At 47.4% G+C, this 26687-nt stretch overlaps 3 protein-coding genes across 3 annotated transcripts; 2 read left to right on the top strand and 1 right to left on the bottom strand.

Annotated features, from left to right (window-relative positions):
• Nucleotides 1-1129: 1129 nt before the first annotated feature.
• Nucleotides 1130-10960, top strand: LOC128976356 (epoxide hydrolase 1-like). The gene is made up of 10 exons (XM_054393577.1): nt 1130-1173; nt 2658-2681; nt 3599-3812; nt 4520-4700; nt 5476-5706; nt 6036-6165; nt 7198-7412; nt 9151-9259; nt 9568-9693; nt 10633-10960. The coding sequence occupies exons 1-10, from the start codon at nt 1145-1147 to the stop codon at nt 10832-10834; spliced, it is 1461 nt and encodes a 486-aa protein (XP_054249552.1). The 5' UTR covers nt 1130-1144; the 3' UTR covers nt 10835-10960.
• Nucleotides 10961-12517: 1557 nt separating this feature from the next.
• MAD2L1BP (MAD2L1 binding protein) lies at nt 12518-14944 on the bottom strand. The gene is made up of 2 exons (XM_054396969.1): nt 14759-14944; nt 12518-13071 (listed from the first exon to the last, which is right to left on the bottom strand). The coding sequence occupies exons 1-2, from the start codon at nt 14942-14944 to the stop codon at nt 12541-12543; spliced, it is 717 nt and encodes a 238-aa protein (XP_054252944.1). The 3' UTR covers nt 12518-12540.
• A 1355-nt stretch (nt 14945-16299) lies between these two features.
• Nucleotides 16300-26666, top strand: GTPBP2 (GTP binding protein 2). The gene is made up of 12 exons (XM_054399306.1): nt 16300-16485; nt 18545-18571; nt 19190-19374; nt 19669-19777; nt 20330-20527; nt 20810-20984; nt 21491-21710; nt 22131-22266; nt 22647-22705; nt 23402-23573; nt 23844-24008; nt 24442-26666. The coding sequence occupies exons 1-12, from the start codon at nt 16300-16302 to the stop codon at nt 24637-24639; spliced, it is 1830 nt and encodes a 609-aa protein (XP_054255281.1). The 3' UTR covers nt 24640-26666.
• Nucleotides 26667-26687: the final 21 nt, after the last annotated feature.

Raw genomic sequence — 26687 nt, 5'->3', positions numbered from 1 at the left:
CCATTGCATTTTGTTCTCAATTGTTGCACCTGATGAGTTTGGGTTAATTTTTCCTAAGCTCTTCACTAGGTAAGTGTAGACAGCACCAAGACTCCACTTTTGGTCTTCTCCAAGCTGAACTGTCTCTCCTTGTATGCCACATGCTCCAGCTTCCCAGCAGTCTGGATCACTTGCTCATGCCTGCTGGCTAACATCCTTGCTGTATAGCCCTGTATAGAATCATAGAATTGTTAGGGTTGGAAAGGATCTCAAGGATCATCTAGTTCCACCCCCCCTGCCATGGGCAGGGACACCTCACACTAGATTGCCCAGAGCCACATCCAGCCTGGCCTTAAAAACTTCCAGGGATGGGGCTTCTACCACCTCCCTGGGCAACCTGTTCCAGTGTCTCACTACCCTCATGGTTCAGAGGTTCTTCCTAACATTCAATCTGAATCTACCCATTTCTATTTTTTTTCCATTCCCCTTAGTCCTATCATTACCTGACACCCTAAAAAGTCCCTCCCAGCTTTCTTGTAGGCCCCCTTCAGATATTGAAAGGCCACAATAAGGTCACCTCAGAGCCTTCTCTTCTCCAGACTGAATAGCTCCAACTCTCTCAGTCTGTCCTCACAGGAGAGGTGCTCCAGCCCTCTGATCATCCTGGTGGCCCTTCTCTGGACACATTCCAGCATGTCCATATCTTTCTTGTAACAGGGGCTCCAGAACTGAACTCAGTACTCCAGGTGGGGTCTCACCAGAGCGGAGTAGACAAGGAGAATCACCTCCCTCAACCTGCTGGCCACACTTCTCTTGATGCAACCCAGGATACAGTTTGCTTTCTGGTATGCATCTGACCTTTGCTGCAAGGACACCTTGTTGACTCAGGCTCTGCCTAGGACCTCAGGCCATTCTGAGCAGAATTGTTTACTGTGCATTTGGCATCCAGTCTGTGCTCCTGAACAGGGATACCCCTTCCCGTGCAGGACTTTGTATTTACCTCTGTTGAACTTAATTTGCAACTGCGCACTTAAGCAATAGATGGCACTAATGGATGATGTAATCTGCATTGTCGCCAAAAGAGCGTCACTGCCGAAGAGAAAGCCAGCAGAGTAACACCTGGGTTGCCTCACTCGGAACAGCAGTTAGGAGAGGAGGCACAGGCATGTGGCAGGAAATCCTTCCAAACACCTGGTGAGATATCCTTGGCAGAGGGAGCTGGCACTCTGAACGGGGCTCCCCGGGTCTGGGGTGGGAGAAAACCTCTGCAGCATAACAAGGCTATTGGAAGGTGGGAGTATGCAGCTGAGTTCTCCCGAGCATGCCCCGGGAGGAGGCTTTGTTAGACTGAGGCATGTTTTGTGTCACTCGGAGAGCTGCTTCTATGACAGGCATGCTTTGCTAGCAGTGCAGAGTTTGTGCTGTTGTCACAATAACAGGTTTCATGCCACTAAACTCCGGGAGGAATATTAGGGGTATAGAGGGATATGCAGAGGCATGTTATGACCTGTTGCACAAGCTGCTTAGCTGCCAGGGAGGTGGAGGTTGACACTGTTTGCTCACAGGAGCCCTGTTCTTCCTACTGGAGTGATTTAAAGACATACCTCCTTAAAAATCACACAAAGTCTGTCTCAGACAACATTACCAAATTGTCTTGGCCCCTGCTGGGGTCTCCAGTACAGGTACCAGGTTCTGTATCATAAGCAGCAGTGGGAAATTAGGTAAAAAAAAACCACCAAGTGGACTCGGTTTTTCATGGAGTTTTATGGGGGTTTCTTTTGTTGTTTTTGTTTGTTTGGGGGGGGTGTTGGTTTTGTTTGTGAGTTTGTGGGTGTGAGTTCTTTGTTGGTTTTTTTGTTGTGGTGGTGGTTTTTTGTTTGGTTGGGTTTGTGTGTTATTTGGGTTTACCTCAAGGCATCACTATTGTGGCACCAAACAGCTCCCTAACTTAGGTGTCTTCCACGAAGTAGAGTAACCAGATTTTCTCATTGCTGCTAATTTTTCTAGGTTTTAGATTGTGCTTTTCTTGTACAAGAATCTACCAAGCTGGAAGAGAAACAAGGAGGATGTTTTCTTCTTGCAGGCAAATGCAACCTGAAAGTTGGTATTCAGGCAGGAGTAGTTAGAAGTAGCAAAAGTAGCAAAGAGCTCCTTCTCATTGAACTCTGAACAGGGAAAGGTCCCACAAGCCTCTCCTCATGCTAGCCGTGTGGCACAATGAGTATCATGTGTCTGGCAGCAGAATAACCCTTGAACTTGGAAGTCCCTGTGAAAGCTGTGCCACCTATTGCTACACAGCAGTTAAACTATTTTCTCGTCTGAGATACCAGGACTACTTGGAGGAGGAAACACAACAAGAACACTTACCAGGTTGTTTTATGCCTTGTGTCTAAATTGTGCTGAAGGAGGGAATATTATGGCAACAAACTATCCAGCTAAAACATAGCCCAGAAAGGCTGTCTCTTTGTGCAGAGGCAGTGCTCTGAGCCCCTCTCTGTCTCATCCAAAGAGTAGGGGAAAAAAATGGCAGGTTGCCCAGTGGCTAAATAAACGTGATTCAATGGCAGGGCAGTAAATAGTGTTGGCAGGTGACAATCTTTGCACCCAAAGGTTGATACTCTTCAGCCATCTAACAATCAGACTATAAGTATCTTTTGTTTGTTTGTTTCCTTTTACAGGGAGAATGTCTTGTCCCAGATCAGGTAAGTGAAAGAGCTGCTCTATGCTGAGGCTTCCACTCTTCATTAGCACCCTGGCTGGGGCACACCATAGTCTCTTCTCTAACCTGTATAACAACAACAAAATCTTTATTAACGGTCCCTTTGAAGCCCCCTGCAGTAACCCCAAACACCTCTACTAATGCCTAAGGGAAGCTGAAAAGCTTGAGGCAGAGGTCAGACAAACAGGAAGCTACACTACATTTATGACAAATTTCTCAAGCATTTGAATGGCTTTGAAACATGTTATAGGTCTGTTAAAATCAACTCTGATGCCTTAGCAACCATAACTGAAGAAAGTCTGAGTCCTTGCTATCTAGAACTGAAACAGGAGCACCAGACAGACAAGTTGAGACTCTTACCCATCATATTGGAGGGCCAGTGTTTCCCTAAAAGATGATTGAATCTGTAGGGGACTTACAAGTTAAGCACTGCCAAGGGAGGCACCTCCAGCATGTTCAGCTATCTCCATGAGCTGAAGACCCTTGTCTTTGTTCCTGTTCCTCAGACTATTCTGTTTGTGCAGTTTTTATATATATTCCTGGAGAAGTCCAGCTGCAGCTGTCCCATTCACTCCAGTACGGGCCTTAATATAGATCTACCCATACCTACTGACCCTTCTTCCACAGGGCACCCTGGTTCAGAATGAGAGGGGCAAGGGAGCCTAGTCCTGATCAGCAAGCACTTGATGCTCCTGAGAAGCACTGGCAGATTTAACCCTGCCACAGATCTTGCCTGTGATCTTCAAAAAATAGCAGAAAGCCCCAGCCCCTGTTGGCTCCATGGGATGTGTAGGCCTTTGTTACATCTCAGGCACAACCAATGTGAATACAAGCCTCAGAATGGTTCCTGTACCCTTAACTCTTCTGTTGTTGAACACAAAGAATTGTGTGCTTTCCCAGATCTTTTGAATACTCTCAGAAGAATGCAGTCCTGGTCCCTGTGGCTGCCCTGGCGGTTGGAGGTATCCTGATTTACTGGCTGAGGTCTAGACACAAGGTCAAGACTATTGAAATGGGCGATGGATGGTGGGGCTCAGGTGAAAGACCCCTAAAAGGAAAAGAAGATGAAAGTATCCGTCCCTTCAAGATTGAAACATCTGACAAAGAGATCGAGGTACCAGTGACTGGGATGTAAGGAGAGGTTAAAAGCAGCAAAGTGGAGCCAGTCTCTCACCCACCTTGCTGCTTCACGGTGCTATCTTGGTGCTCTCATCAAGGTGACAGCAATGCACTTATATATGCCAGTGCAGCTGCCTAGCTACATTGGCTGATGCTCACCACCCTTTATGAATAGGATTTGAGCTCAGATTCATTGCAGTGTACCGTAAAGACTTTCTGAGACCACAGGCCCTCCATGCAGCCTGGGGCTGCTCCTGCAGAAAGGACACACTTTGAGCAGCAGACTTTGACAGTGGGGCTGTGAATGGTGGAGTAGAGTAGTGGGAGGGCACTGGGACAGCAGTGGGGCAGGACTGAAGGGCTTCCATAGAGGAGAGGGCTAGAAGGGTGAAGAGGGATGGGGTCTTGACTGAATCACAGCACCTCTGTTCCTACATGCCTATCCTTAATTACCTGGTCAACTAGCAGACAGCAGCTGTAGGACCCAATACTGCTGGGTGCCATAGGGGAACTGGTAACATGTAGAAAAATATATTCCCTATATAAAAAATTCAGGAGGTCATGCAGAGTATGGCACTGCTTCAGTAGGACTTGTGCTGTCCCAGAGAGCAACACAAAGGTCATCAGAGTCAGGAGATGCCATCCATGCCCACTCTGGCACAGGACACTGGCCAGCCGCACAAGAAGGTCTCTTCTCCACAGGACCTGCACCGTCGCCTGGAGCAGGCCCGCTATGCACAGCCGCTGGAAGGAGCTGTCTTCGATTACGGCTTCAACTCCGACTACCTGCGGAAGGTGGTGGCCTACTGGAGGAACCAGTTCGACTGGCGCAAGCAAGTGGAAGTCCTGAACAAATATCCCCATTTCAAAACCACCATTGAAGGTGAGGTGGGCTCTGTGGCTTGAGCAGGTCTCACTGTGAAACACACAGAGAGAAGAAGGGATTTTAGAGGTTACAATATTTAAGACAACAGTATGTACAACAGCTTAGTGATAGGAATGAAATACCACTAGGGGAGGTTATATTGTTAATAACCTTCGATAGATTATAAGCATTACAGCGTGCCAATAAGATTAGGTCTGCTTCAAGATGGATTTCATCTACCTCTGAACCTGTTCTAATAATATGGTTTTCTTCTGCTATTGGCTTGAAGCCACCTTTGATAAATGCAAAATTTAGCCAGATTCTGAAGATAGAATACCACCCACCCCAGTTTAGCCAGGTGAGGTTCGCCAGACTTTGGATCTACAGGTTAAATTTCTTTCTTGCACTTACTTCTTCATATTTCTTTTTATCACCCACATATTTTATGATTTTGTCATGGTTTTGCACGTGCCCTACCTGCATTATGCTATTCATTTAAGTGCAGCTCTACTTACTTACTGTGAGACCGGGTTCTCAGGATACAGATGCTCAGTTTCCTGAGACAGATAGCTGGGGCTGGGATCTATACCTCTGTATGTAAAAGAAGAGACAGTTACAATACCAGGCATCTCCTGTAAATTAGGCATCTTGTTGTCATGGGTTGATTGTGTAACTTACGCTGTGAATGCTAGTGAATGCTAGTTACAATTTCTACACTTTCCTTCTTCAGAGTTCGAAACAGAAACTGTAGCAGAACTAGAGCTTTAATTTATCTCTCTTGGTTGTGTGGCAGGGATTGATATCCATTTTATCCATGTGAAGCCCTCCTACATCCCTCATGGCCAAGCCGTTAAGCCTCTGCTGATGGTCCATGGCTGGCCTGGCTCCTTCTACGAGTTCTACAAGATCATCCCTCTGCTCACAGAGCCAGCTAGGCATGGTCTGAATGAAGGTGATGTGGTATTTGAGGTCATCTGCCCATCCATCCCAGGCTATGGCTTCTCAGAGGCACCACACCAGAAAGGTAAGGGTTGGAAAGGCTCTGTTGGAATCACAGGGATTTTGAAGTAACACCACAGTCGTCTCCAGGCCCCCAGGAATTTGTGAGTGCAGATGCTCAGTACTAACACCCATGTGGCTGAGGCTCTGAGGCTGGCTGTGGGGGTCTGCTTTCCACTTTCTCCACTTTCCACTGAATTTCTGTCATCTTGTGTACACTTTTTTGCCAAGGAGTGAGACTGAGCAGCATAGCCACTGTGCTTCACACAGCTGCATGTTCACATGCCTCTAGTAGGCAATGATCTTTGGCCAGGGGGTGAATGCTAGGACAAACAGATCTCTGATTATCTACAGGCTTTGACTCCATAGCAACTGCTCGAATATTTCATAAGCTGATGAACAGACTGGGGTTCAAGGAATACTACCTACAGGGAGGAGACTGGGGATCTCGAATTACCACAAACATGGCCCAAATGCTGCCACAGTGAGTATCAAAGGGATTCAGTGCAGAAAAGCTGCCTTCAGTTCTTACCCTATCTTCTGGCTCCAAGGTTCTTGTCCTGCCTTGTTTGTTGCTCTGCCCCTCATCCCTTGTTTCCTCCATTGGTATTCCCACCCGTGTGTATTCAGTTATATTCATACATTTTGCATTGATATTGGGGCAGTTCTTACTGAATTTTGGTGCTGTTTGGATTTTCTTTCACTAGCTCTGAATGTAATCTGCTGCATTTTGATTTGAGACCTCAAGGAGACAGATCATCATTCAAAATCAGGAAAGCAATAAACTGAAAATCATCAGGGGCAAAAAGAAGGAAGAAGTTCAGCCTTTCAGCAGCTGAATAGTACCACAAAGTAGAGAATTTTTTATCTAAAATGCAGAGTTGAGATGGATCAGAAAAGAAACACATGTTCCTCAGAAGATGGCATCACAGCTTATTGTTTAGTATTTAATGAATAGTGAGCACCACAGCCACGCTCAGGTCAGAGAACAGATAAATTGGGAGAGCTCTCAGAGCAGGCTGAGCAGGATGTTGTCCTGATTGCAATTGTGTTTCACAGCACCCAGAGTACTGTGGCCACATGTGATCCACCCAGGGTTGTGTTCCTGTGCGATCTGGCATAGGTGATCCTGCTCTGGCAGTGGGGGTTGGACTCAATCTTTCAAGGTCCCTTTCAACCGCTAACATTCTGTGATTCTGTAATTTTCAGAAAATAACCAATGCAGCCTACAGCACAGACAACACAAGAGCAACAGCCAGAGCTGCTAACACGATATGCCACATCCAGAAACTGTGTGCCTAATGCCAGTAGCAGAGCTGGATAGAGGTGGCACCAGCTGTATTTTTTCTGGCTCCCATATTTTATTTTTCTTTTAAATCATGATCAATCTGAAAGGCTTTATGTATCTGGCTCAGTGAAATGCTTCTATCACAGCTCCAGTCAGACTTATTTTTTGGAAAAAGTTTTTGACAGAAAATCACTTATTTTAACCTTTTATTCATTCACTCAATTTCAGAGCTGTGAAAGGGCTTCACCTGAACCTCATCTTCTTTGGCGCTGGAAATTTTAGAAGTATTCTTTCTGTAATGTTTGGGGCTTATGTACCATGGCTTGTAGGCTTCACTAGGGAAGATGTTCGACGTATGTACCCTTTTATCCAGAAGAATTTTTATCAAATTCTGCAAGAGTCTGGATACTTACACATCCAAGCCACCAAACCAGACACTGCAGGTAATGAACCTTCTCTGTATCATTATGAACTTTGTATACTAACTGCTTACGGTGTATAAAAACTTCTAGTTGAACAAAGGCCAACTGTGTTTGAGAAGCAGAGCTCTGGTGACTGAAGGACAAAACAACATCCAAAGTCTGATGACCATGTAAAAGAAAGTCAAAAAGGAACAGTCTAAAATAAGGTGAAGACTTCAAACACCATTTTTCAAAATCTTTTAAAAGGCATGCTGCTTCTTTTGAGGAAAGACCACCTTTGCAAAAAGCATCTTAAAGTACAGGGTCCCAAAATTGAAGCTTCTAGAAATAAATGTGGGTGAAAACAAGAAAAATATTATAACCAAGTGCAACGTGAAACTTGCACAAAGGTAGACACAGCCCTAATAACTGAAAAGCCAGAACTCTGACACAATTAGTGGGGACGGTAGATACAGAGTCTGAAGAAGAAACAAACTATAATATCAACTAATGCCTAGTCTGTTGCTTGAGCTAATTGCAATACCAAAGAAATTAAAAGAGACAAACTAGATAGCAGGGCAGGGTTTGTTTGCTGTTGTTTTATTTTTTTAAGAGCCAAATAGTGAAGGTAGCCCCAGAAAAATCAAGCTCAGTATGTCTAGTCTCAAATCGGAAAAATACCAGAATTATTTTAAAGAGCAGAATTGATTTACAAGTGATAATATCACAGGGAAATCATGCTTCAAAAATTCTGCTCTGGCAGAATCAAAGATCTTTGGATCCAGTAATGTAACATATTTCATTTTTTAAAAAAAGAGTTTTATTGAGGTTCCTTACTCAATGTTCTTAAAAATAAATACATAAAATTGTCTTGAGAAAAAGATTAAGTTCATGGATTAATAACTAGTTAACAGTAAGCAGGTTTCAGAGGAGGGACAGTACAACAAACATCTGTGCTGGCACCTGTACATTTCAACATGATCCTAATATTTCTGCAGATAAAAGTTAATGGTTAAGGGAAAATTTGCCAGCTATCCAGAGTTTTGTGTAACCCAAAGATAACTGCAGGGAGTTGCAAAAAACATTTAAGTGGCTGGTTGATTCAACTGGCCCGATGTCTACAAAGTTCAAAGCAATTCAAGTAGAGGAAGAAAATCACAATGGGTTCAAGTTTGGCTGCTGCCATATGCAAGAATCCATGAATCATGAAGAGCACTTTGAAACATTAGCTGGCTCAGAGTTTAAAAGAATCTCACAAATTCTTAAAGCAAGCAAAAAAAGGCTGAGAAAACCCATCACACTAAACCAAGACATGTGAATCTGTTGCACCTCTGTTCTCTCTGTTTCATAAGTATACAGAAAAGGGGTGAAAAGGAAGACTAAATGATCAAGTAGCTATCATACAAGCACTGTACATAGGCTAGTACTCTTCAGCCTGAAAAGAGAGTAGCGAGGATTTTTTTTAGCCCACTAAAACTGTGAATTGTAGAAAATTAATAAGGGAAAAAATACCCCATACTTAGTCTCAATAAATATCTACATCATCAGTTTTTAGTTCTCATTAAGCAGGTTTAAAGCAAAGCTAATGTATTTTCACTCACCACATGCTGTTGTTCAGGTTGAATGATTAGTAAGCTGCCAAAAAGACTGGCATTTCTGAGCACCTAATCCGTGGCTATTGCAGACAGGTTTAGGGGTAGCTTTCAGCCCAGAAAAACGCTCATCTCCAGTTACACTGCCAGGAAACTTCAATACCTCTCTCATTCCTCTCTTGAATTAGGCTGTGGACTGAATGACTCTCCTGTGGGACTTGCTGCATATATCTTGGAGAAATTCTCTACCTGGACAGATAAATCATTTCGGCATAAAGAGAATGGAGGCTTGGAAAGGTAAGAAAACAGAAGCACTTCCATGAAAACTCATTAAAACAATGAGTGATAAGTAATGAAGAGCTCAGTAAAACACCAGAGAGTCAAAGCTGAATTATAAGAATGAAAGATTGCACATTAGTAGTTTACCTTATAGCAAAGCACCTGCAAACTACTGCTTCAGCAACAGGGAGTTTTCCTCTAGGCGCATGGGTGCAGATTTATTTGCTGCTTGGAAACAAGTGAGCAGCTGTTCTTCAGGGCATGAGCATAGCAATATACTGAGCAGCAGCTTTCAGTGAAATTTCTTTATCTTCCTCTCTCAACAGCAAATACACTCTTGATGAGCTTTTGACTAATGTGATGATATATTGGGTGACAGCCTCCATTGTGTCCTCCATGCGATACTACAAGGAGAACATCTCCAAGGACCCTAGTCTAACTAGTGATGCCAGGTAATGAAATAGCAGATGCAATACTGATTTGCAAATGAGACTGAATCACAACTGCCTCTATAAACATTTAGATCACTTACAACAGCAAATTTAACTCCTTAATTTAAAAATCAGAGCCTTCGGTGGGTTTTTTTGATAAACATAGTCAGGGCTCACTTTGCTTTGAACCTGTAATTCACACAAGGCACCTCATGGCAAAGAATGCAGATGACATGAAGTATATTCAGTCTTGTGTTCAAATATATTTACTCACCAAACAAATGTGACCCATGCCTTAGTTCAGCAAATTAAACAAAATCATGAACATTTCTAAGAGAAGCTTAAACTGACTTAGGAATGGTATGGCTTACTGGTGGACAAACTGAGAACTACAAACATTAAACACAAGCTTGGAAGAAATTTGGAGAGCAGTACTTGAAACCAAGCACCTAAAAGTGGCTGGCTTTAAGAGGACTATAAAAGAGGCTGACCAGGAAAATACTGCTGAGCAGAATTCTCCAAGTGAGCAGTCATACAAATAAAAATGAGAGTCTTTTTCTTTGTCAACTGAACCAGTCTACCCTTCCTCTTAAGAGTCTTTTGTTATGCTGGTAGCATAAATTCTAAAGTAAACACAAGCTAGCTCATTTTTCACTCTGAAAGAGGTGTGGCACCTTTCCACAGAGCTACAAAACAAGGTAAGCTGAAAAATCTGAAGCATTTCAAGATTGTACTGTGTGCAAAGTTGGCTCTGCTTTGCATGTTTTCGGGTCTAACACTCTTAAATTCAGTGAGATCTAAATACAAGTGAAGCTCTTCAGCAGAGTACAGATCACAAAGAGGGTTGCTGTGGTGAAACTTCTCCAGTTGACTGTAGCAGTTACCAGAGTCAGAAGGTTTTTATTTTATAGACTTTCCCCAGGACTTCTGGCAAAAACACAGTTAAATAATGTCTTCTAGGGTTGGAGTACACGTTCCAACAGGGATTGCAGCTTTTCCTCAGGAGATAGTGCACGTACCACCTGTCTGGGCAAAGCAGATCTTCAGAAACATCGTCACTTACTCTTATATGCCACATGGGGGGCATTTTGCTGCTTTTGAGGAACCAAGGCTTCTGGCAGAAGACATCATTCACTTTGTCAGAAAGGTGGAAAAGCTGTGAACCTGTGGTTTAGATACACAGAGGATGGAAGCAAGTTGTTCTGACACCAGCAGAACCTTTAAAGGATTAAATAAATCCAATGTAATCACATTGTAATCAAAATAAAACAGCATTTTATTTTGATGATTATAGTACAAAACTTGTTAATCAAGCTCTAAATCTTTTATTAAAAGAGGAAAAAGGCATCTTGTCTTCTTTCTTTCCCGGCACCATGTAATTGCTGCATTCATAGTTCAAGTATAACAGAATATGTAAACAGTTTAATGCAGTATCATTGCACTCCTCTGGGGAAAAAGAGTAGAAGGAAACCAGACCCTTGATCATCAGAACTAAGGCTCCTGTTCAAAAGGTTCATTAAATACTTGAGTGTTAGCATCCTTAAATATGCATTACAAGCACCTTTGGTGAAAGTGTAAAGGGTTTTGATCTCCTGAGCATCAACACTCCTACATTCAAATAATATTTAGTTCAAAAGACCTGCAACTACATATTCAAGTGGGCAGCTGCACATCAGGCAGTTTTCTTGATTTTAGCAGTTCTTTTGCCTGGAGCTAGCTTTAGCCGTCACTACATACTGTGAATGGTCGCAAACTGATCCCTCAGAGACAGCATTTCTTGTGTTCCTCAAGCTCAAAAGTATCAGTTTCTCCTGGGTCTATAACCTTGTTCCATTCCAAAAGATCAAAGTAAAAATATGCACTAATTGTAGAGTGTTACTACCTTTACCCTTTTTCAAAGGATTTTTACCACCCATCCCATCATGCATTTTTTGCTAGCAAGAAACTGCAAGCAACCTTGCTACCAGTAGGCTCAAGTTTCTTCTCAGATAGGATGGAGGTCTTTGGAGCTTTTAAGCTCATTACATTAGAGATAAATACACAGCTGACTGAAGACAACTCCAGTAGATATTTAGCTCCAAGACACTGCACTCTGGAGGTTTCCTTCCCTCCCTGTCCCACCCTGCACTAGACAACAGGCCAGAAGGGCTCCAGTTCTGCTTCCAGGCTATACATTCTGACTTAGAACAGAAATTTGACAGGTAAAAATAGTAAAAAATAGTGAACTTGATCATACTCCCCACAACTCTTCACATTTCAGAAGCATTTAGAATCTAAGACCCTAAGACTTTGAAGATCTAAAATAAGCAAAAAACAAAACTTCATTCTCGCTTAAAACAAGAACCAATACAAGGCTATGACAGGTGTAAGACCTCCCAATTACTGAGAAGTCCCACTCTTCAGATTATCCAGTAACTGAAATTGAGTTATGGGGAAATCTAATTTTACCAAATAGATGGGCAAACACTCAAGTACTCAAGCCTGACCAAACCGCAGGGAAAGGTCTCCTTTCAACAGGAGTAGGGTAGGTAAGAATGGTTATAGCCTTCATGTGTGCTAGAGTGTCAAACAATCAGTATTTCCCAGTTCACTAACTATGTGGCTGAAAAGTTTACTCCCAACACACTAATTTGCATTCTGTGACACAACTTAAGTCCCTAAAGAATGACTGTATCTGTGTGCAGCTGTGCCTTAAAGGCTATTTGCTTTCAAGAACAATTCAAAGGATAGGAACAGAGCGAAAGCTACAAGGCAATAGATGCCCTGGAGAACAGACAAGAAAATGCAGTTATATTTGATAAAGTTACCATCACTTAAAGCAGCACCAAAAGTTAGTCAATATTCCATTAAAGTTCTACAAAGCACAGATCATTCATGAATGCCTTTGAGTGTCACTGGTGCTTGAAACCAGACATAGTTCTCCCAAGTGGAAGCCACATGCTGAGGGGATGTGTCACTTACGTTGACATCTCCATCACAAGACAAGCTAACAGTTAGTTTCTTTCCTCGGGCTGGCACTTTATAGTTGAGCTTGGGCCGGAACCAATCAACACCACAGTCACGGTGACCTTGGACCATAACAACAGTGCCCATGACAGGAAGAGCCTTAAGTTCACTGAAGACATCGGCAATGAAGAGCGAGTGAAAGAGCTTGCGAACACAGGATGCAGTTTTCAGGCTTTCCTCAGCACTGCCCTCACATATACCCTCCAAGTTGAGCTCATACAGCTCCTTGGGGTTCATGACATTGCCTCCAAGCAGAATAAGAACCCGAGGAACCACTGTCAATGTAAACATTATTTCCAAGTGCTGGAGCATTCCCTCCAGCTCCATCAGCACCTGCTGGCACTTTTTGCTTGCCAGGTTCATGGAGGGTGGTTTCTTCATCACATCTCCATCCTGGAAAATAAAACAAACAAACGATTGGTATATTTCATTGTAAGGACATTAATCCTAATACACTCTTCAGAAAGCATGGCTCATCCCTAAAGTCAAGGAAAGTTCAAAGGGGTTTATATAGAGGTACCCATATACAGAAACAGGAGACCCAAGTGGAACACAGAAGACTGCTCTATAGCTAGTCACTTTGAATCTGAATCACACAACTGATGAATTCCCAGAGGAACTAGAAGCTCCATCTTTGAAAGATCAGCTATCACTCCAAAACCACTTAACATCTTTTTCTTCTTAAAGTTACTTGAATAACAAACAAAACAGTGACATGCTTTGAGCAGAAAGTGGGACAAAAAGAGGAAAAATATTAACTTCTTGAGACCTTTAGCTACCTAACAGAACATTGCTTTTTTAAAAATAAAGTTGTGGTAACATTTAAGGATACAGCTACAATAAGCATTTCGGATGCAGATGACACATTAAAACACAAGTTACTAAGCTAGAATAGCAAGTAACCTTCTGCAATCAAGTGACTACATCAGTGGACAAGGATAGAGCTATGGAGATCATCTATGTGGATCTCTAAGACCTTTGGCACAGTCCTCAACAACCTTATCTTTAAGCTGGAGAGATGTGGACTTAATGGGTTGTCTGTTCATCACGTAGGGAATTGGTTGGATGGTTGCATTCCGATGGTAGTGTTCAATGGTTTGATGCCCAGATGGAAATCAGCGACAACTGGTCGCTCAGGGGTCTGTATTGTCTCGAGCATGTTTAATATCTTTATCAATGACATAGACAAAAGGATCAAATGCATCCTCAACAAGTTTGCAGATGACACAGTTGAGTTATGCTGTTGACACACCTGAAGGACAAGATGCCACCCAGAGGGACCCAGACAAGATTGAGAAGTGGGCCTGTGTAAAATTCATGAGGTTCAAAAGGCCATGGTTCAAAAAGCCTCACTATCAGTACAAGTTGGGGATGAGGGGATTGAGAACAGCCCTGTGGAGGCCTTGGGGGTACTGATTGGATGAAAAGCTGGACATGAGCCTACAACATGTACTGAAAGCCAACCATATGACCATACGCTGGGCTGCATCAAAAGAAGCATTGCCAGCAGGTTCACAGAGATAATTCTGTGCCTCTACTCCACTCTCATGAGAGCACATCTGGAGTACTTTGTTCAGCTCTAGGGTTCTCCACACTGGACAGAGGCTTGTACAAGCAAGTCCAGAAAAGGGCGACAAAAGCAATCAGTGGGCCGGAATAGCTCTCCTAACAAGACTGAAAAATTTGTTATTGTTCAGCCTGGAAAAGAGAAGGCCCAAGAACACCTTATTGTAGCATTTCAGTACTTAAAGAGGGCCTATAAGAAAGACGGGGATAATCTTTCTAGCAGGGCCTGCTGCAATAGGACTAATGCTGATTGTTTTAAATGAAAAGGAGACAGAGAAATTTTATCAACGAGGGTGGTGAAACGCTGGAACAGGTTGCCCAGAGAGGTGGAAGGAGCCCCCATGCCTGAAAGCACTCAGGGTCGGGTTGGACAGAGCTTTGCACAACCTGATCTCTGCTTATTACAAGGACCCCTGAACCCCAAAATAGTCTATGAAAGTCAAACGCCGCATCCTCTGCCGCACGGGCAAACCTGGGCCCAGGTGCCCGTCCCAGCTGCCTCGGGCCTACTCACCTGCGCGGCACGCCGGCAAAAGTAAGCAAGCTGTTCGTAGGGCAGCGGCAGCTGGTGCCGCTGGTACAAGACATGCTTGAGAAGCTCGCAGGCGAATCGACAGCAGCTCTCCCGACTCACAGCCCCCGGGAACACCACGGACACCGAGGAGCAGGCCGCGGCCGGCCCGCTTAGCCGGGGCCTCATATCGCCACCACAATCCAAGGCCGGCACTACCTCAGCTATAAGGAACGGGGACGCGGAAGAAGTCGCTCGAGCAGGAACTACCGCAACACCAGGAGCCGCCATTTTCTGACCAGCAACGGAAGGACAGCTGGAATTTGAATGGCCGCCGCCGAGGGGCATCATGGGAGTGGCACAGCGCCTGCCCCGCGCTGCCCCTCGCGGCGCATGCGCCTTACCTGATGGGGCGGAGCGGAGCAGGAGGAAAGTCCGTGGGCCGTCCGGCCCAGTAGAGCGGTTCAGCCAGCTTTTCCTGTCCTGACTGGGAGCCGCGCAGGGGCTAAGCGCGGGAGTTCGGTGCGGTGTTCGGTGTGGCTGAAGACTGCCGCCCTGGGGAGGCCAGCTGCGGCAAGCCCGGGTGCTCCCACCGCTTCAGCACAGCCACAGGTGCCGTGAGCTGCGGCCGAGAGGGCTCCGGAATAGGGTCAACTCTTTTCCCCCGCAATTGTGGGCCTCACCCAGAGCACATCTGCAAGGTGCTCGGCAGTGACGGGGCAAAACTTCGCCTGCCGTCGCCTGGCCACTGAACTCCCTCCGGTTGGCAGCCCTCTTGGTTCTGGCCACTTGCAGAAGAACGCCCTTTGCCCCGCGGCGGACTTTCCTCCTGCTGCCGCTAGGAGGCGCAAAGCGTGCAGTCAGTAGGAGCTGCCGTGTTTGGAAACAACGTGGCCGCAGCCCTATTGGGTGCTGCCTCCCAAACAAGGCGAGAGGAGGGCGGTCGCTGCTGGTGGGTGGCGAGAGGATGTGTTCCCTGCTGTTGATGGCGGGCGACGTTACTTTACAGCAACCATGTCCTCTGGGGTAGCTCTGCGCTGGACTGCAGCCTCTGTGCGGTTATGAACACCTTCAAAACCCTTCCTTCTTCCCGATGCCGATCAGAACGGGTACTTATAATTCGCTGTCACTCAACAGAGGACTTAGGGTCATGCCCCGCCCCTAAGTCTGTGAACTGCCAAAGGGGAAACCGGCGGGTACGACGTATGCCGAAGGAGAAGGTCGGGTCAGCGGCAGCGCCCTGTGTATTGTTTGTCGGGGCCGCCAGGCGGCGCACCGTCCCTCGGACTCGATCTCCCGTCTGCCCCCGCGGAGGGAGCTCATGAGGGAGCGAGAGGAGCTCGCCGCGAGGCATGTCGGGAGCTGTAGTTCCGAGCGGGGGCGCGGGGCTTCCTGGGAGTTGTAGGCCGGCGGCAGGTAGGACTCACTTTCCCGTGGAGCTGCGCGGCGGTTGCTGACGCTAGGGCCGGAGCGGCGGGGCCGGGGCGGGGACCCCGGGCAGCAAGCGGGCGCCGTACCGGTGCGGCGGGGCCGCGCCAACCGCCATGGACTCACGGGTGTCGGAGCTGTTCGGGGGTTGCTGCCGGCCGGTAGGCTGTGGGGCGGGTGGCGGGCTGCGCGGGCGCGGAGGGGCCGCGCCCGTTGGCGGCAGCAGCGGCTCGAAGGCGAAGAAGAAGAATGGGCGGAGCCGGGGGGGCAAGGCCAACAACCCGCCGTACCTGCCGCCCGAGGTGAGCATCCCCGTCCCGAGCTAGCGGCCACCTCGCCCCGTCAACCTCGAGCGGGGTGCCGCCCGCGCCGCTCCCGTCAGGGTCGAGCAGGGCCTGGGGGCTGGAGGGGGCGGAGAGATGGTCGGCACCGAGCAGCTCGGTGCGACGCGGAGTTGCCTCCCCGCGGCAGCCAAAGAAACCGGGCTGGTCGCGGGTCAGACTGCAGGCAGCTTCTGGAGAAGCTCGGCCAAGGGTCCCGGCGGTGTTGGTGTGGGGTCGTGCTTGGGTTGGACTAGCAGCCTTGCGGACGGTTCTGCAGCCCCAGCCCCGAGAACAGTGTGTCCTCACCTCCGGTCTTCGACGTGGCAGCGCTTGTGCCCCCAGTGCCAGCGAGCGAGCTGCGTGGTCCACCTAAACCTGTCCCTTAATAGTATCTCGCTGCCTGGTGTCCGTCTGTGGGTGCTTTGTCGTCTGGAAACTAAATAGCTTCGGAAATAAAGCTTTGCTCAACTCGTAGTCCCGAACAGCCTGTTCACATCTCCTGAGAGCCGATATGGTGGGTGTAAGTCCTTTTCCAGCTGCCAAACTCATAGACATTGCTCAGCAGGTTCTAGTGACTCCCTTTCCAGTTAATTAGGCAACTGTTTTCTTACATGGAGATGCAGATGGTACTGACAGAGTGTGAGGCACTTGCCTCTCGCAGCAGGAAAAATAGCACTGGTAGTAAGTGGGTGCGTGTGTTATTCAGGCAGTTGGCACTGCACTGATAGGACTGCCATTGTGGGGAGCTTTACGTTAACCCAGAGGTGATTTCTTGGCCCCACTCGCTGAGCTCTCTGTAAAATGTTTAAGAGCCTGTGCTGAGAGGGAGTGATTCCTTTACAAGCCAGGGCTGCAGCTCATTGCAAGAAGGGGAAACAGTGCTTTGCTGCTATTAGCTCTCCATGTGCAGGATTGGCCCCTGCAGCCACAGCTTAGTGTTCATTCCTTTAAGCTGGAGGCTGGACAGCCCCCTGTGGTTTCAGCACAGCTTCCCGTCCCTGGCTACCCCCATGCTGGATGTGGCCCAGCAAGTCTAGGCTTGTTCCTTCTCTAGTCTCAGCTGCCTTGAAGGAAACCCATCCCATTTTTTTAGACAACAGCACAGTACATGTGTTTCTTAGAGCTGGAAAGGTGGTAGATGGTAAAGAGAGAAAGCCTTCCACAAATACCTTTTTTCTTACTGCATAGCTGTATTGCCCTAGAGCTGAGCTGACATTCAGAACTTCCTTCTGTTGGCCTTTTGCCACCGTAAGCACGGCTGTGGTTAAGAGCTGAGCTAGAAGGCAAGGAAAGGGCTGTTGCTGCTTCTGACGTGCAAATCAATGTCCAGAGGAAAAGGAAGTGCTTGCTGTTGGCAGCCACGTTTAATCTGCCAGAGTACTTGTTCCAGCCCTATTTCAGTGGTCCTTAGGCCAAATCAGTTGGAAAATTACTTCTGTATTTGCTATATGTTCTCCTTGGAAAGTTGGAGCTTGTTGTGGTTGGAGTGATCTTGTTGAGTACTCAGGCCAGTGTGGCTCCAGCTCTTCTTGTGAAAGTTCTTCTGAAATTTGTATACAGACAGTCCTGACTGGGTCTGGTTCTCCCATAACTGCCAAGATATTGACCAGCTTGCAGTACTGCAAAGAAGTCAGTAGCTTGCTTCCCTATGTCTGTAATCTCTTGCAGAGAGAAGATAAGCAAGGGCATGAAAAGAAGTCAATGAAAAACTAATTGAGTGAGGGAGAGTATCAGTATGCAGGAGAGGAGGCAGCAACTTTTGTTCCCAGTCACCTGTTCCTGTGCACATTGAGTGGAGAGAAGCTGCTGGATAGAGTGGGAGTGGGGTGCTGTATGTGGAAAAAAACAAAAGCAAGTTCCAGTTGAGTGCAGGAATGAATGGCAGAGGAGCCTGTGACCCAACACAGTATGTTTCTGCCACTTTCCCTCTCTCTGAAACTGTCAGCACGAGCTGCAGAGTACCTGAACAGCCAATGCCTGTAGATGTCCTTGCTGAAACAGCATCTAACCTTTCTGTCCTGTTTCATTCTTTGACCAGGCAGAAGATGGGAACATCGAGTACAAGGTGAGCAGTTTTTGAGGTTGCAGAGTGAGGCCTTCCTCCCAGAATGTTATTTTGCAGTAACTTCACCAAAGACAGCATACAAGGAATATGTCCAAGGAAGGGACAGAAAAGTGGACGCTGTACTAACAAACTACCAGTCAATTTCTCTGTGTCTGTGCCTAGCAATACCTAGTACGCTGAGCTGAGAGAATTTATCTCAGAACTCATTGTTAGAAATATGTTTTAGGATATGAGACCCACTATGTTTTTCCTTAAATCTTCCTTTTGTGAGAGCTACAGGTGTCCCTGATAATAATTTGTTGCTTTCTTGTGGCTGTACTGCCACTTGGCTCCTGTGTCACAGATAGGTGCCACAGTACTGTCTTCACCCCTGCGGCAGGCAGGGTACAGGAAAAATGCAAAATGCAGGAAAATTTGTCTAACATATGTATGCACCTTTTTGAAACCCTTTTTAACCTGTCCTTTGGCTTCTGTGAAGACACTAGCTTGGGCCGTGTTCTCTAGATGTGGGTCAGAGTTGAGGGCATTGCTTCATGTTAGGCAGGGGAGTTGCTGGCATGGGCAATGGGATTTCCTCTGCATCCAGGCTGTGACTATAACTACCTCTTAATTGAACAGCTAAAGCTAGTGAACCCCTCGCAGTATCGCTTTGAGCACCTGGTGACACAGATGAAGTGGCGACTACAGGAAGGCCGAGGTGAGGCTGTCTATCAGATCGGTGTGGAGGACAACGGGCTGCTGGTGGGCCTCTCAGAGGAGGAGATGCGTGCCTCGCTCAAGACGCTGCGCCGTATGGCGGAGAAGTACGTGTGCCTTTTCGTCTGCAGGAGCTGCAGGCGTAAGCAGCCTCCCATAGAGAGACTCGGCCTCAGGAGTCCCCTGAGGAGTCAGTGGCTCCATTCTGCAAAGTTACTGTGTGGTTGGCATTCCCTCCTCATGAGGCTCTGGAAATAGGAAAGGCTTTTAGCTGGAAGCTTGAGGCTCCTTCCTTGCTGTCCCCAACTTTCATCCCATTCACTTTGCCAGGTGTGATTCTAGAGGTGCAAGAGCTGTCGAGTACAAGTGTGTCTCACTCCTTCCTTTCATGTTTGTGGCAGGGTTGGGGCTGACATTACGGTGCTGAGAGAGAGGGAAGTTGATTACGACAGTGATGTTCCAAGGAAGATAACAGAGGTGCTTGTCCGAAAGGTGCCTGACAACCAGCAGGTAAGGACCTTCAACTTGGCTTTCCTCTCCTGCTGGAGACTTAGAGGCTTCATACAAGCAGCTTCCTTTTGGAATGGGAGCCCAGACTGTAGAGGCACTTTGTCATAGATTAGCTCATGGCAGATGTTTTAAAGAGCTGCCAGAGGGAGGCTTGATGATAATGCTTTTCGTCTCCAAGATTGTGGTTGAGGTAGTTACCAGTAGGGGAGATTGCCTGGATCAGAGGTTATAAATTATTTCACTTCTGTGGCAACAGTTCTCCTGCAGGCTGGTGTGCAAACAAGAAAGGATTTGGAGTTCTTGCTGCAGCAAATTACCTTTTTTGTGATTACAAAGCCTGATGTGTCACATCATAAGTCTGGAAAGTGTATCACAACTCCTGTTTACTGGGAACAAGAGGCACGATCTAGGCACAAGTCTAGGCAAGATCACACAGCACAATGTCCATCATGGAGGGAAGCGCACTGAGGCACATCTCCACTGCCATGTAGTGTTTGTGTACACCCAGCACAGCAGTGGTTAAGTTTAATGATTCCCCTGTTGTTCTTCTAGTTCTTAGACCTCCGAGTAGCTGTGCTGGGGAATGTGGACTCAGGGAAGTCAACTCTGTTGGGTGTCCTAACACAAGGAGAGCTGGACAACGGGCGGGGCAGAGCACGACTCAACCTTTTCCGGCATCTTCATGAAATCCAGTCAGGAAGAACATCGAGCATCAGCTTTGAGATCCTTGGCTTCAACAGCAAAGGAGAGGTGAGAGGCAGAGCTGCTGAAGTTGGAAAGCTGGAGGAGAGTAGGACTAGCCTTCTGTTACAACTATTAGAGGGACATGAGGCAAGAGAGGTGGCACAGCTCTGTGTCCCTTTAGCTGAACCTGAGTGCTGCTTGTCCAGTGCAACAGCCATCATTTCTTGAATCCATGGTGAATGATCTCTCCTCACTACTTCTGAAATCAAAGTAGGGATAGGTAAGAGCTGGTTTTTCTTCACTTCCCTGCTGGAGTGCCTTCTCTTACTGACTCCTTATGTTCTTTAGGTGGTAAATTACAGTGACTCCCGAACAGCAGAAGAAATCTGTGAGAGTTCTTCCAAAATGATCACTTTCATTGACTTGGCTGGTCACCACAAGTATCTGAAAACAACTATCTTTGGCCTCACCAGCTACTGCCCAGACTTTGCTATGCTGGTGGTTAGTGCCAACACTGGCATTGGTGAGTGTTGCCCTGACTGCGTGACAGCATGACATGCAATTGCCATGACAGCAAAGTGTGAAGAGAAATGGAGAATGGTGGAACTGGGTCCTTGTTAGCTAGGACAGATTGTCAGAAAAAAACACTAGTCTGGAAGCCTCTACTGATTTCCTGTAAGCCAGTGCCTTTGAGTGCTGGGATCCTCTTAGCTGTAGACCTCATTAAACTGTACCCTGAACAGTGAGGCTTTGTTTGGCATTTGAGGCTGTTTGTCAGAAAAGAAAAAGAAAAACTTTGACATATTTTTAGGGGTGCTGAATCCTGAAGCCTTGTAATTTTTATTTTTCTGGACTGATCTTTTTTTTTTTTTTTTTTTTTTAATAATTTTGCTTTCATATTGCCTGATAAAGCAGTTAGGGTGAAATCTATAGAGTGGGCTTGTGGGAAAGCCAGGAGACATAGCTGTCACATAAACACGCAATAGTGATGAGTGGCACTGCACCTACACTCTCGCTTGTCTCCCACAGCAGGCACAACACGAGAGCACTTGGGTTTGGCCATGGCCCTCAAGGTCCCCTTCTTCATTGTCATAAGCAAAGTTGATTTGTGTTCAAAAGCCACCGTGGAAAGGACAGTGAAGCAGCTGGAGCGAATCCTGAAGCAGCCAGGCTGCAACAAGCTTCCCCTGCTTGTGAACTCAGATGATGATGCTGTTACAGCAGCACAACAGTTTGCACAGTCTCCCAAGTAAGGGACAATTTCTTCTTTTGGTTGGGAGCAGGCAGTTCAGACTGGGCTGCTGTGCAGAGCTGGGGAAGGGGAGGCAACTGCATCTTGAACATCTTGTCTCCTCATCAAATTTCCTACATTTGCGTTCTCCAAGAAGGCGTTCCTCCCCCAGGCCTCTTCGTGGGCTATGGGAGGAGGCAGTGCCTGAAGGCACACTGGAGTTACTTGTCCATGATAGAAGTGTGGGTTGGCAGGGGATCGGTGCTTTGACCAGCCATCGAGGCGGGGGTTCCTGCTGAAGCCCAGGTGACCTCCTGCTCTCACCATGTGTCTCTGTAGTCTCTGCCTTCGCCCAGACTCGGCAGATTCATAATCACGGCCACCTTCAGCAGTTGTGCTTTGGCCACCTTCTTATTCTTGTTTGTTTGCATCTGACAGCATCACCCCAATCTTCACACTGTCCAGCGTTTCTGGGGAGAACCTGGATCTCTTAAAAGTCTTCCTCAACGTCCTCCCTCCACTAACCAACAGTAAAGAGCAGGAAGAACTAATGCAGCAACTCACAGAGTTTCAGGTATGTAAGCATAATGCTGCAACATGTGGCAAACATCTGGAGGCTCTTGACACCCTGAGAAGGGGACATGGTGAACTTCTGGACTATCTGGAGATGCAAAAGTAAAGAAAGGACTCAATCCTCAAAGAAAGCCTGTTAGCCTGGGCTCTATCCTAACCAAGGGATGCCCCTCTCACAGGGGTAAGGTTTTATCTCTGGTTGCCACTTAAAAGGTAGAGGTTCCTCTAACAGGAAGATAGTGGGAGCTGATGAAAGCTCTGAGATGGTGTGTAATGACCAGTGGAGAGCTTACCTTCACAAAAGGGTTGGGCATCTTATTCTCATTCTGGAGTGCTATTTCACAGCTGTCTGAGCAGCTTATTCTTGTTGCCTTGCTGCAGGTAGATGAAATTTATACTGTGCCGGAGGTGGGGACAGTTGTAGGAGGAACTCTGTCAAGGTAAGTGAGGCCAGGCAGACAAGTGTGGGTGTGAATGGTTGCTGGAGTTTCCACAGGGTTAGAGTCAGCCTCTGCAAATGGAAGCAGCGTGAGGCTCAGTCCTGACTGCTGCCAGATGGCTGAGCCAAGTGAGGGTAAAGCCCTGTAGGGTGTTGGGAGCAGACCATTGGACATGTGCAAGCTGTACATGTCAGTCTGCTGTAGAGACTGGGGTAGGAATGGGCCTTGTGGCATGCTGGGACCCTGAGCTGGCAGAAGTTAGCGATGATCCCAAGGCATTGCTTTCCTCCTTAAGCAGAGAGAGGAAATGTAGAGGGCATGTCCTCTGATCCCAGTAGAGGCTAACTGCATGCTACCCCCTGAGAGGGCAGCTGTCCCTTAGTGCTGGGGAATGACCAGAGCAGTTCCATGCAGAACAGGCATCAAGAGCAGCTTCTCTAGCAGAAACCATGCAGAGCACTGGGGACAGAATGTTGGAGGGATACCTGGTATTTTTAGGAGTCATAGTGTGGCTTCGCTCCTACTGTAGGAAAACCCAACTCCCACCAGCTTTGCATACCTGTTAGTTGGTTACAGGTAAGAACCCAAGGACACTCACCTCCGTGGCCCTGGGAAGTTTGTGCAGATCAATCTTGGAGGGTGAAATTTCTTCCTTGTCTCCTGATGAACTCTGTCCCGTTCTTCTGCCCTGGTCAGTGGGATCTGTCGAGAAGGGGAGAATCTAGTTGTGGGTCCCACTGATGATGGGAAGTTCCTGCGGCTGAAAGTGTGCAGCATCCAGCGCAACCGCTCTGCCTGCCGCGTGCTGCGGGCTGGGCAGGCAGCCACACTGGCCCTTGGACCCTTTGACCGTGCCCTGCTGCGTAAGGTGAGTCCTGCTTTCACCAGTTTCCTCGCTGGTCCAGTGAGCAAGACTGGAGGCTACCCTCCCACGGGTAGGGTGGGAATGAAATAGAGATGCTTGCAGGACACTTGCTGGAAAGGAAGGAAATGGCCAGGTTATGAAGTGGGACAAGTACAAGGCTGAGAAAGGGGTTCAAGACCAAGTCACAAAATGGGCATGCGTTTGTGATTCTGGGGGCTGTTCAGAAGCAAAGAAACTGGCCCTAACTGATCTGAGCTTTGGGTTGTTGTACAGGGCATGGTCATGGTGAGCCCGGAAATGAACCCCACCATCTGTTCAGTGTTTGAAGCCGAGATAGTGCTGTTGTTCCATGCTACAACTTTCCGGAAGGGGTTTCAGGTGACGGTGCATGTGGGGAATGTGCGACAGACTGCTATCGTGGAGAAGATCCATGGGAAGGTAGGCATGGGGGGAAAGGGGTGAGAGATGGACCTCCCTGTGGAGTTTGTTGGGATTCCACCATGCCCTCATGTAAAGCTAGGGGGTACTGGTATCTTGAGTAGCTGTGTCCCTTCCTAGAAGCACACCCCATCCCTTTATCCTGCCTATTTGGTTGCTTTTCCTCCCAGCATGTTAAAAAAATTCCCTCCTCACAAAACAAGCAGTATGATGGACTACAGCAAGACTGGTAAGGGAGGTGAACTCTTCAATCTCCAGAGCTTGTGTCTTCCTGTCTCCCCTTATGCTTGGAATAATGGGAAGGGCTCAAGCCATGCAATCTTGGGGAGGCAGTCTGCTAATTTTTCTTGTCTTCTTAGCATCCATCCACATGCACATCTTCTGCATGCATCATTGTGGTAGATGGGTCTAAGCAATCCCCTTTCTCTTTCAGGACAAGCTGCGGACAGGAGAGAAGGCAGTCGTCCGTTTCAGGTTCATCAAGCATCCTGAATACTTGAAGATTGGAGCCAAGCTGCTTTTCCGTGAAGGAGTCACCAAAGGCATTGGGCATGTCACTGATCTCCAAGCCATTACCACCAAAGAAAATGGTCTGGAGGAGTCCCTGGGGCCTGGACAGCTGAGTTTCTGACTAACACTAGGTCAGATAGATCTCCACTCACCAGCAACAGGGGAGAAGGATGGAAGCTCTTGTGGCTCTCTGAGCAGTGCCTGGAGCTGCTGCTGTCACATCATAGCATGAGTTTCCCTCCTCTGCACTGTAAGATGGAGCCTAGGAGAGGTTCTTGCATCCAGTGCCATACGTGGGGCAAGTTAAGCATGTTCTCCATGTTGTCTGCAGCTCTTGTTACCCTGCTCTCATTCAGAATATATCTGAGGCACTTGGCAGACCTGAGCAGGCAAGTTGTGGCTTTGTTTTGAAAATTATTGGTTGGGAGAAGCAGAACTCTTGAAGACTAGCATGGAAGGGGATGTTTTTCCATCTCTGACACAACATCTAGTCACATTTCTGCTCTCTGAGCACTGGGTTGTTAACAGTTCTCTCTGGAGTCATCCCTCTGGGCAGGGGATGGAAGAGGCCATGCTACCCACAGCAGGGGCTTGGCTGAATCTCTCAAAATTCATTCAGGACACTTTTTAACCATTTTAATCTTGGTTGGCTTTAATCTGCTGTGTCCATTTGCGTGTTGATTTTGTATTACTCCTATCCGAGTGTCTTATTGTTGGGCAAGTGTCCTGTTCCCCACTTGTCTGTGCATGCTCCTCCAGCATTCCACTTTATGACTTCTGGGAAGCTGTAGCTCCTCTAAGTGGCATAGCCTCCCAAAGTAATGGCATGAAGGCAGAGCTTGCACTTGCATCTGTTCCTCGCAGTAGCTGGGCAGGAGGCCATTCTTTGGAGTTGAGTGGGGCCTGGATCTGTGCTGGCATGTGCAGGTTGTTTCTATGGATGTTTGGCTGCAGGTGTCACCTGCAGGCAGCAGTGGTTTGCAGTGGGCTCCCTGGTGTGGCTATTCCAGGGCCTAGCCTAGCTTGCTCCTCACATGCTTGCCTTAATGTGTGAGGAGGACAGACTCTGTTACTAAAGCAGAACCAGATGAGTTCTATTGTTTAGATGTGATTTGACAGTGGCATGATGTTTATTTCTCTTTCTCCTCAAGAAAGACGTGGTTTCTTTCCCTTGCCACTGGGGTTTGTTGTCAGAGGAAAGCTGGTGTTGCCAGCAAGGACTCTGTGCACAAAAGAGTGGAGCACTTCTGTCTCCCACTCATTGTCATGCAGCTCCCATGTGTGACTGTGGTGCTGCAGGGGCTGGATAGCTGTACATAAGCTTTTGGGTTTATTGTTGACTGTTAGATCAAATGCGTCAGCTGCGGGCAACAGGCATTCAGCCAGCCCTGGTGCGTAGTATGGTGGCCTGCCATCCCTGACCAAAGTGAAGGGTGAGGGCCTGTGATAGCACTTAAGATGCCCAAACATCCCTTCCATGCTCAGGGCAGGTTCTGCCTCTGGGCGCCTGGCACAGGCAGTGCCTGCAGCACCAAGTGGCCTGTGCTGATCTGTGGCCGTCATGAAGTGGCACCCCACTGGGCTGGGCTCTAGCAGGTGGGGAGGGGGTGCTGCACCCTGCAAAGACCGTGCTGAGGTATGGGGAAGCTGATGACATGGTGGTATTAGTGAAGGGATTCAGACCCAGCTCAACAGTGATTTGTCCCTTGTGGGGAGCACTGGCCCAGCTGAAAATCTGCTTCTTCCCCATCAGCCCAGCAGTGAGACAGCAGCTTCTGGCTCAGGGTCACTGCCCTCTTTGTTCCCGTCCTGGCAGTAGTCTGGGTGTTACAGCCTTTCACCCATACCTGCAAGGACAGACCCAACTGCCAGCAGGCCCTTCCCTTTGGTTCTAGTGGGTCACAAAGAAAGCTGCATGGGGGATGGAGGGGACTCCAGCTGTTTGCAGTAGTCCTGGTGTTTTCTGCACCAAAACGGGCATGGGGTGCTGTGACCTCTGAAACAGCTGAGGGCTGGTCTCACCTCATACCTGCCATCTGTGGCATGACTGTTCTTGGTGCCATGCTCTTCATAATTGCTGTTGTGTTGTCTTGAATTTTTCTAATGCTAGGGCTTGTCCCTGTTGCCCAAGCATCTATATATAAATGTACAGAATAAAGATGTTTTATT

Source organism: Indicator indicator, chromosome 2 (assembly GCF_027791375.1).
Source record: "Indicator indicator isolate 239-I01 chromosome 2, UM_Iind_1.1, whole genome shotgun sequence".
Classification (NCBI taxonomy): domain Eukaryota; kingdom Metazoa; phylum Chordata; class Aves; order Piciformes; family Indicatoridae; genus Indicator; species Indicator indicator.
The sequence above is the reverse complement of the archived record's forward strand: the minus strand, read 5'-3'. Positions and strand labels throughout refer to the sequence as shown.

Bases quoted from the DNA above. Each gene is read 5' to 3' on its own strand.
- LOC128976356 (XM_054393577.1), top strand. From the start codon at position 1,145: ATGTGGCAGGAAATCCTTCCAAACACCTG. The intron at 2,682-3,598 runs GTAAGTGAAAGA...GTGCTTTCCCAG, and splicing joins AATGTCTTGTCCCAGATCAG to ATCTTTTGAATACTCTCAGA. The intron at 4,701-5,475 runs GTGAGGTGGGCT...GTTGTGTGGCAG, and splicing joins TTTCAAAACCACCATTGAAG to GGATTGATATCCATTTTATC.
- GTPBP2 (XM_054399306.1), top strand. From the start codon at position 16,300: ATGGACTCACGGGTGTCGGAGCTGTTCGGGGGTTGCTGCCGGCCGGTA. The intron at 22,267-22,646 runs GTATGTAAGCAT...GCCTTGCTGCAG, and splicing joins AGCAACTCACAGAGTTTCAG to GTAGATGAAATTTATACTGT. The intron at 23,574-23,843 runs GTGAGTCCTGCT...GTTGTTGTACAG, and splicing joins ACCGTGCCCTGCTGCGTAAG to GGCATGGTCATGGTGAGCCC.
- MAD2L1BP (XM_054396969.1), bottom strand. From the start codon at position 14,944: ATGAGGCCCCGGCTAAGCGGGCCGGCCGCGGCCTGCTCCTCGGTGTCC. The intron at 13,072-14,758 runs GTGAGTAGGCCC...TTTATTTTCCAG, and splicing joins TTTGCCGGCGTGCCGCGCAG to GATGGAGATGTGATGAAGAA.